The sequence below is a fragment of the Coregonus lavaretus genome (assembly GCF_964263955.1).
Source record: "Coregonus lavaretus genome assembly, chromosome: 19".
Lineage (NCBI taxonomy): Eukaryota > Metazoa > Chordata > Actinopteri > Salmoniformes > Salmonidae > Coregonus > Coregonus lavaretus.
Genome location: NC_140006.1, coordinates 38,004,164 through 38,014,157, shown reverse-complemented (window position 1 = coordinate 38,014,157; position 9,994 = coordinate 38,004,164). Strand labels below are relative to the sequence as shown.

Genomic DNA, 9,994 nt, shown 5'->3' with positions numbered 1-9,994 from the left:
AAGGCTTGGTGTGATGGTCCATTCACAGACAACACATTTGTGTTTGAGAGAACATCAAGGACACTGCTATTTTCTCTCAGAGGAGAAGTGTGAGGTCTGTCCAACATTTCCATAAACAAGGGCATCTGATTTATCATTGGATCCTGAAGTAGATCTAAGGGGTCCATCATAGGATCTGCATCTTTCTCCTCTTCATCAATACCGGTCAGATCAGACATTTCAGTACCTGAACCCTAGGAAAGAAAAAAACATCAGAAAGATGTTGCCTTTGCCCATCAATCATCCGAGCTGGCTACTCTTGCCAAATATGGTACCGCTCCTTTAAGAACTCTCTACCACCACCAGTGGTGCCTGCTATTGGTTCACAGCAACAACAGAAAAAGCACAGTCCAACATTACTTCTGAGAGCTGCTGCAAAATATGATCACAATTGTATTTATGTAATTCGAGCTGAATTTGTGTAGTTAAAGATCACTTTGTCATTTGTAAACACTCACAAACGGGGAAGAAATCTGCTGTTATTTAGCCTAGTAAAAAAAAAAAACGTTGCATACATTTTTTACACTGCTAGATGCCATTTCATATACATAAAACAAGGATCTCGATATAATAAAATGCTAGTCGATCAACCCTTACTCAAGACCGATGGGTAACGTTATGACTGTTGATGAGCAGTAGACAGACGGTCGTCACTAGCTGGCACAGCCACAAAGTCATAAACCCCGCCTATTTTTACAATGTATCTTCTTAAAATCTGATTTTAAACCTAACCTTAACCACACACTGCTAACCTTATGCCTAAATTTTAATTACATTTATGCCTAATCCTAATATTAAATTATGACCAAAAGCTAATTGTTGAATTTTTACGATATAGACAATTTTGAGTTTGTGGCTGTGCCAGCTAGTGGAAACCGCAGTAGACAGTTCTGCATTCGATGGTAGCTACAAACTTTCTAGCTATGTGTTGCAGCACTGCCCACCTATGCAAAAACAAAACAAAACGCAACCTTTGATTTCAAAAGCACAAACATAGCGAGCTAATTGTGGTCTTCCTCGAGCCCCATAAAGCTCCAAAGGTGCTTTACTTCTTGTTAAATCATCCTGTTGTTGGATGCTTTGCAATAGCCTACTACAGTCCATACTGTTCCATACCAAAACCCCCACCAAACCCCACACAAAAAAACGGATATGTTTGAACAATACCAAGATTTGACAATATTGTAAGATAAGATTTTAAACGTTACCGAAGAACGGTGCAAATGCAAACGATATGTACTTTAATCGTTGCATTGAATTATTGCTCACTTTCGTCTTCCATCCATTCCACAGTCGCCATTTTCCTTGATGGTCTAAGTAAGTTAAACCATTTTTTTGAGAGGGAATACAAGAACAAAACAACTGCATTAATGCAAATTAAAATTTGAATTGCTCAACATTTTTCCAGTTTAGGACTAGGAATATAATACATAATTCACAGTGTAATAAATTATTTTAATATACGTCCGTGATCTTTCATTGACTTTGTGTCATCGTGATAAACTTCCCCTGCAAGAAAAAGTGGTTTGTCCCAGATAGACAGCATGAAAAATCCCGAGGTGATGATCATCTACCTAGTTATCGGTAGAAGATTGGGTGACTGATTCTGATAGTCGGTTTTAAATTGAATAAATTGACATGTTGGATGGTAATTTCCATTGGATGTAGATATGTCTTTATCTCTCTATCTCTGTCTGAATCACCTTGGGGGGGGGGGTCATACAGTTAGTTACTCCTCAACATAATAGCACAAGATTACTAGCAATCACGACGAATCTTTCCTCTCAATGTTTTATTTTTAGATGTAGCAACTTCACAATGCGTACATGCAGAATGTCATATTTGCCATTTAAGTAATAAAAGCTACAGTCTGCGAATGGTACGTCCATTTCTGGACATGATATAAAGGCTTATAACAATACCTTATGAGCTTAGTTCAACCGTCTTACACCACCAGAACCCAAAATAAAAGCTTGTTTTACTCCATTGTCTGTAAACAATGTAATTGTAAACAAATGCTGTATACCTCAAAACATGACAATTTTGATCATGATGGATGGCCCTTGAAGCCATCCAGCCCTGGTAGCCTATGAATTTGAAAGTGGTTACAATTCTCCACCCCTATCCCTCCCCTGTTTGACAAGACAAGTAGCGGGGCGTTATTTTGTTGTTTTTCGAATCCCAGACTGTGGCTTTAATGTTACAGTCAGTTGTGTCTGAGTGTGCTCTTACCTGTTCAACATGATGTTTTTTCCCCATAGATTGTTCACTCATAATCTTATAGGATATTGAAATACCATATAAAATCTTAATGTACCGAATTTGTTGGCTATATCTGACAGCATGTTGTTTTGAAACCTGTCAATCGTCTTTGCGTCGAGAGGCAGCCGCAACGCGCGCACAACAATCAATAAGCTGACAATCAATCACCAGCTGGTTAGCTCTCAAGCCTAGTTTAGCTACCTAGTTGTCAGATACATATACGAACTGTCTAGCTAGCTAGCTAGCTAGCTAGCGATCGTACATTATTGAGCAGCTTGATTCTAAATCGATTCTTACGATATATGAATTATAATCACACTTATTTTGTTCAAACGAAAAAAAGTACTAGTTAGGCATATTTTGAGTTGCCCATCAATCATCTGAGCTGCCCTAACTCCCGGAGCGAAGATCGAGCATTGGGCGTCTAGGCTCGAGACTAGTTAGCTAGCTAGCTAGTCCACACCGAAACAGGTAGGCTAAAATATATTTTACTTAGCTAACTACCGGAATTATCTATTTCCACGCCACTAGTCAGTTTGAAATAAAATACGAATTAACATGCTCTCATCCGTATGGTCATAGTAAACTGTTATTTTGTCAAATAAGTCGCTTACATGAAAGCGAGCGAACTAGCCTGCCTAGCTAGTTATCTACCGTTAGCTTGTTAGCTAGCTTGCTAGCAAGCTAACTTTTAGGTCCTTTACAAGACTGCCATCTTGCGTTCATCTATTTTAGTGTCTTCAACACCTTTTTGAAAACAACACCTGAGGCCTTAGCACAAAAACAATATGTGGTTTATAGTATGACGACAATTAAGATATTTTATGAGGTCTATTCAGGCTACAGTACTGACAAAATTATGACTTTTCATAAGAAGGCTACTGATTCAATCCCTCCCAGTTGCTGCAACCCTAGGCAGAACCAATAAAGACTCCAGTTGTGGCAACATCATGTATGTCTCCCTGAAATGGCTGTCAGGTGTCTGTTGCATATACCATGATTATGTCTAACTTTGTAATTCTACAGATGACTGTTACATAGCCTAAGCCTACATGAACTGGAGAGATGTTGGACTCAGAAGAGTGCACTTTGTACCTGGATAACCTGTTCTTTGAGAGGCCAGTTGTCCACAAAGTGTGAGTTGTCAGAAACAACCTGCATCCCACAGTCATGCCCTCCTAAATGTATATTTAGCTAGGAACTGGGCTCTTGCTATGGAGAATGCTTGCTCAACCCTTTTCCTGCCTTGGTCCTGTCTCCAGAAAGCCACTTTGTCAAGAGCAGAGTTCTTGGCAGTTGGAACCCCCTCCATCCCTATCCCAGATTCCAGCCACTCAGGACATCCAGAAAGAGGCAGAGGGTCTTTCATCATTCAGTAAGTTACATTTGATGTGATTCAATCATTTTAGTCAATTCAGTCAATACTGTAAGGGCCTGGGCCAGATTCCCGGAGCCAGATTAAGCATAGTCCTGGACTAAAATGCACTGTCAATGAAAATTCTCCAGTGAGAATGATTGTTTTGTTTAAGACTAGGCTTAATCTGGGTCTGAGAAACCGTCCCTAAGAGTCAGGATTTAGTTTGAAGTCATGTCCCTCCCTGTCAATCATTACATCATCATGTCTTCTATCATCTCCAATGCAGGTTTCTCTCAGAAGTCCAAGAAATTCATTCCCCCTTTGAAAAGAGCAGTCGGCAATGATGGTTTCACACCAAAGAACACAGATTTTCAGATTACCAGTGATGGAGAAAAAGAACCAGAGGGCCAGGGCGGGTGTGCCCTCTGGTCTCAGGAAGACTTCATGAATAATTCCCAGGATTCCACAATGGTCAGCAGAGGTCGAACTGAAACCCCACAGGAGTCTGGTCATGCGCTGGAGCAGAGACATTTCCCTCTGGACTTCAGCCAAAGCCCACCTGTACGGAGAGGGTAAGCCATTCAAATAAAGCTAATGAGTGTGTATACTGTGCATTCAGAATACATAGTAAATGTCAGTTGCTGTCTTTTTTCTCCAATCATGTGACTTATACAGATACTATTGTTTTGGAATGTAATGAGTGTAAAAAAAATCCCTTTATCGTATATTTGGCAAAGCCCCTCTAAAATGTGATCTTCTTTATCAAAGATATGGCTGTACTAGTTACATCATGATATGTGGGATATTACTGCAAGCACTTATGATCTATCTGCCCGTTAGTTAAATAATCTCTTTCTTGTTACAGTTTGTTCAAACCTCTCATTGGTCAGGTGCTGAACAGTGGCGCAGACTTGAACAGCCGCTGCAGCCAGGCAAGACCCAGAGCACAGCAAACTTTCAACCGGGTTTCCATGGCGACAGAGCCTCGGCTGGCGAGCCAGTCAGCAGCAGGCCCCAGCTCCCTCAGCGGTCTGGGTCCGGCTGCAGCCCGGGGACCCCCACCGCAGACACAGGACAAGGGCACCAAGAGGGCTAACATCCTCCCCATGACACCCCGGCCCCTTCACATACAAGGTAGTACCGCACAGACAGAACCCAACATGATGTCTGTATATATATATCTCATATACATATATAAATCATATACATATTGCTATGATGAGGTGTTGTAGCTGAAGAATGTACTCAGATTTAATGGTCATGGCAGCAGCTGTCACTGTTCGTTAGGGCTTGATGTGGTGAAACAAGGTGAGCACTACCCAATGCCCTCTTGGCTGTAATGCAGACAATTACCACTAGGGGGTGGCCAATATCTCCCATTTTGACTGGAATTGGTTTGGATATTGAAATATAAACACATTTATACAGATTTTTTTTTCTTCATATCAGGTACTTCTGGGCCTGGGATACTCCGACCAGTCTCTGAAATCCGTATCCTTTCTCACCCTTATCACAAGTAATTACTGCTGAAATACATTCAACTTTAATTTAACGAAGTTAACAAATCAATTTTAGTTAGAAAATGTTTGTATCCTTAATCAAAGTATCACAGATGCAAAATTCAGATCTGTCTTCAAAGAGTTCCCTTACTTCAACTACGTCCAGTCCAAAGCCCTGGATGATGTAAGTGTAGGCATCTAGACTTTATTAAATCTTCAACCTTATCATCAAAACAAAATCCGTGGCCGATTTCTTGGAACAAAATGCTTTTTTGCAGGTTCTTTACACAGGAAAGAACGTTGTGGCTTGTGCTCCTACTGGCTCTGGTAAGACAGTGCTCTTTGAGTTGGCCATCATCCGCCTACTGATGGAAACCACAGAGCCCTGGAGAAACGTCAAAGCTGTGTATAGTAAGTAATGTCACATCAAAACCACTAGTTTCTTAGTATCCCTTTAAAAAGCAATAGGTAAAATGTACTAAGACATCAACAGCCAATCTAAAACATCAAGAGCCAGTTAAAGCTACAGTATGGGTTAAGCTAGCTAACATAGTGTTCAAAATGTATATGTTGTATTTTTTATTAAATGAAAACTGTGCATTAATTTTCATTAATGTTGTTCTCTTCAGTGGCCCCCATCAAAGCTCTATGCAGCCAGCGCTTTGAGGACTGGAAGAAGAAATTTGAGCCTCTGGGCCTGAGCTGCAAGGAGCTGACCGGAGACACAGAGATCGACGACTTCTTTGAGATTCAGGACGCCCATATCATCATGACCACACCTGTACGTGAAAAATGTATCCCAGTGTACATGTCGCATTAAAGCACGTCACTAGCAGTCATTTTGTTTGTGTGTAATATGTAGCGGAATGAGGTGGCTGATCCTGTGACCATAGCAACCATCCATTGAAGAACAAGCAGTCAGGATTCCCATGTTTCTCATGCAAACAGGGCTTGGGTATACAAGAATAGATACATTTTTGTTTTGAGGGCTCATGGATGGATGGATACATTGTGTTGTATCAAGATAATTCATTAGAAGATTCATTAAAAAAAAATTTAATTTAACACTTCATTAACCCGTTCTCGATAAAGCTCAGACACATTTCTTTGTTCCTCCCAGGAAAAATGGGACAGCATGACCAGGAAGTGGAGGGATAACTGCCTGCTGCAGTTGGTCCGGCTTTTCCTTATTGACGAGGTCAGTGGATATGCCTAAGTACTTAATGTTCTGTTAAAAATTCCCTCAGGTATCACTGCAACCATAGACTTGGCCAAATAACACTCTGAAACAGCTTGGACAGACTGAAACTTTCTTGCACAGATTGTAATCGATTGTTTCTTGATTTGTCATTGAACTTAGTAGTGCATATCTGTCTAGTATTATGTTATGTGTTTTATTGACAACTAAATATACTCCATCTTGGCTCTTTCTAGGTGCACGTGGTGAAGGACACTACGCGTGGAGCGACACTAGAGGTGGTGGTGAGCAGGATGAAGGCGGTCCATGCCTACCGTGCAGCAGAGAACCCCCAGGAGGACCTCTCCATGAGATTTGTGGCCGTCTCCGCCACCATTCCAAATGTCAAGGATGTAAGTGGCTGAGGGGCCAAGAGGGGTGATAGCACACTTTGGCCATATTCTAATACTCTAAAGAGGCTTCCTTCACTATAGTCCTTCTTTCCCTTTCTGATACATGCATCTCCATCAGTGGAGGCTGCTGAGGGGAGGACGGCTCATAGCAACGGCTGGAATGGAGTCAATGGAATGTTTTTTTTTTTTACAGCTGTTCTTTAATTATTTGCTATTTTTATTTTTTACTTATCTATTTTTTACTTTAACACTTTTTTTTTTTTTTATTCTTAAAACTGCATTGTTGGTTAAGGGCTTGTAAGTAAGCATTTCACTGTAATGTCTACACCTGTTGTATTCGGCACATGTGGCAAATAAAATTTGATTGATTGATCAACCACATGTTTGACACCATTCCATTCCAGCCATTATTATGAGCCGTCCTCTCCTCAGCCTCCACTGATCTCCATATCTTGTTATGTTGTTCTTATCTCCTTCAGAAAGAGTAGGGGAATAGGAAATAGGGAAGGAGAGGAGGAGGCTGCTTGGAAGTATTGATATTTACCGATTATCATTAAACAGAGCATTTATTTGAAGAAATTCCCTCTCCTCACTGTGTTCAATGGTTTGACATGGCAGATAGCAGACTGGCTGTGTGACAACAGAGGCCCTGCTACTTGTCTGGAGATGGATGAGAGTCACAGACCTGTGAAACTGAGGAAAGTAGTGCTGGGTTTCCCCTGCAGCAGCAACCAGACTGAGTTCAAGTTCGACCTGTCACTCAACTACAAGATGGCCAACATCATCCAGACCTACTCGGACCAGAAACCAACCCTTGTTGTGAGGAACTCTCTTTGTGTCTCTGAAATGTAGACATGACCAGCACCATATTTGTACGTTTCAGTAAGTATTGCCATTGTTAATAGCTCACACATGGGATTTCTTTCAAAACAGTTTTGCTCAACAAGGAAAGGAGTCCAGCAGTCAGCCACTGTTCTGGCCAAGGATGCCAGGTTCATCATGAGGCTTGAGCACAAACAAAGGTTTGAGCTACTTCCCTTTTCATTCTCTACAGATGTACAGGTACTCAATACAAATGTCTTCCTGTTTAGTTAGATCTGATTGAATCGTTGGAATCCTCTGTTTGCAGGTTGATGAAGTATGCAAACTCTCTTCTGGACTCAAAACTCAGAGGTCGGTGGATAATTTAGAATAATTTATATTCCTTCTCTTCTGTATCATGTAGGCAAACATTTCTCATTGATTTTAAATATAACTATTATTGCATTAGAATGTGGAATCACTAGCCCAGTGATTTCTCTATTCCAGACCTGGTGACGTTTGGGGTTGGTTTCCACCACGCCGGGGTTGACGTGTCAGACAGGAAGGTGATCGAGGAGGCCTTCACCATGGGAGACCTGCCTGTACTGTGTAAGCATTATGGCCTTCAGCATGGGAGACCTGCCTGTACTGTCTAAAGGCTCTCACACATCGCAACAAATGTGGATCTAGCGTTCGTCTGTCCATCGTTCAGCGCAATGTGTTTTAGGGACCACGCGCTGTAGACGTCTGACTGACGATTCTACATGTAAAATCGGTTTGTAAATTAAGTTCAGAGGTGCTAAGTACTCTCGGCCAGCAAATGCTATTGGGGTGTCTGAGCCCTAAAGGCGTCCGCATGCTTCCTAGCCGAAACAGTTCGTGCATATACAGTACCAGTCAAAAGTTTGGACAAACCTACTCAATCCAGGGTTTTTCTTTCTTTGTACTATTTTCTACATTGTAGAATAATAGTGAAGACATAAAAACTATGAAACAACACATATGGAATCATGTAGTAACCAAAAAAGTGTAAAACAAATCAAAATATATTTTATATTTGAGATTCTTCAAAGTAGCAACCCTTTGCCTTGATGACAGCTTTCCACACTCTTGGCATTCTCTCAACCAGCTTCATGAGGTAGTCACCTGGAATGCATTTCAATTAACAGGTGTGTCTTGTTAAAAGTTAATTTGTGGAATTTCTTTCCTGCATTTGAGCCAATCAGTTGTGTTGTGACAAGGTACGGGTGGTATACAGAAGATAGCCCTATTTGATAAAATACCAAGTCCATATTATGGTAAGAACTGCTCAAATAAGCAAAGAGAAACGACAGTCCATCATTACTTGAAGACATGAAGGTCAGTCAATCCAGAAAATGTCAAGAACTTTGAATGTTTCTTCAAGTGCAGTCACAAAAACCATCAAGTGCTATGATGAAACTGGCTCTCATGAGGACCGCCACAGAAAAGGAAGACCCAGAGTTACCACTGCTGTAGAGGATAAGTTCATTAGAGTTACCAGCCTCAGATTGCAGCCCAAATAAACTCTTCACAGAGTTCAAGTAACAGACACATCTCAACATCAACTGTTCAGAGGAGACTGCGTGAATCAGGCCTTCATGGTCGAATTGCTGCAAAGAAACCACTACTAAAGGACACCAATAAGAAGAAGAGACTTGCTTGGGCCAAGAAACACGAGCAATGGACATTAGACCGGTGGAAATCTGTCCTTTGGTCTGAGGAGTCCAAATTTGAGATTTTTGGTTCCAACCGCCGTGTCTTTGTGAGACGCAGACTAGGTGAACGGATGATCGCTGCATGTGTGGTTCCCATCGTGAAGCATGGAGGAGGTGGTGTGGAGGTGCTTTGCTGGTGACACTGTCTGTGATTTATTTAGAATTCAAGGCACACTTAACCAGCATGGCTACCACAGCATTCTGCAGCGATACGCCATCCCATCCGGTTTGCGCTTAGTGGGACTATCATTTGTTTTTCAACAGTACAATGACCCAACGCACCTCCAGGCTGTGTAAGGGCTATTTGACCAAGAAGGAGAGTGATGGAGTGCTGCATCAGATGACCTGGCCTCCACAATCACCCGACCTCAACCCAATTGAGATGGTTTGGGATGAGTTGGACCGCAGAGTGAAGGAAAAGCAGCCAACAAGTGCTCAGCATATGTGGGAACTCCTTCAAGACTGTTGGTAAAGCATTCCTCATGAAGCTGATTGAGAGAATGCCAAGAGTGTGCAAAGCTGTCATCAAGGCAAAGGGTGGCTACTTTGAAGAATCTCAAATATAACATATATTTTGATTTGTTTAACACTTTTTTGGTTACTACATGATTCCATATGTGTTATTTCATCGTTTTGATGTCTTCACTATTATTCTACAATGTAGAAAATAGTAGAAATAAAGAAAAACCCTTGAATGAGTAGATGTGTCC

The 9,994-nt window shown here is 41.3% G+C and overlaps 2 protein-coding genes across 2 annotated transcripts in view; one reads left to right on the top strand and one right to left on the bottom strand.

Moving 5' to 3' along the window:
• Positions 1-1,320, bottom strand: part of LOC311146290 (zinc finger protein 644-like) — a 7,004-nt gene extending 5,684 nt beyond the window's left edge. The window contains exons 1-2 of the mRNA XM_084182782.1: positions 1,248-1,320; positions 27-233 (exon numbers count right to left, since the gene is read on the bottom strand). Coding sequence (XP_084038908.1) covers positions 27-218 — 192 coding nt within the window. The 5' untranslated portion in view covers positions 219-233; positions 1,248-1,320. The remainder of the gene's footprint in view (positions 1-26; positions 234-1,247) is intronic.
• A 2,046-nt stretch (positions 1,321-3,366) lies between these two features.
• The window catches only part of LOC311146395 (putative ATP-dependent DNA helicase HFM1), a gene marked incomplete at both ends in the record, with an annotated part of 29,694 nt that continues 23,066 nt past the window's right edge, over positions 3,367-9,994 (top strand). The window contains 14 exons of the mRNA XM_084182894.1: positions 3,367-3,437; positions 3,564-3,676; positions 3,945-4,230; positions 4,524-4,792; positions 5,108-5,149; positions 5,271-5,341; positions 5,436-5,568; positions 5,787-5,938; positions 6,278-6,355; positions 6,592-6,747; positions 7,366-7,566; positions 7,681-7,769; positions 7,877-7,920; positions 8,056-8,157. Of these exons, the coding sequence (XP_084039020.1) occupies positions 3,367-3,437; positions 3,564-3,676; positions 3,945-4,230; positions 4,524-4,792; positions 5,108-5,149; positions 5,271-5,341; positions 5,436-5,568; positions 5,787-5,938; positions 6,278-6,355; positions 6,592-6,747; positions 7,366-7,566; positions 7,681-7,769; positions 7,877-7,920; positions 8,056-8,157 (1,807 nt within the window). The remainder of the gene's footprint in view (positions 3,438-3,563; positions 3,677-3,944; positions 4,231-4,523; positions 4,793-5,107; positions 5,150-5,270; positions 5,342-5,435; positions 5,569-5,786; positions 5,939-6,277; positions 6,356-6,591; positions 6,748-7,365; positions 7,567-7,680; positions 7,770-7,876; positions 7,921-8,055; positions 8,158-9,994) is intronic.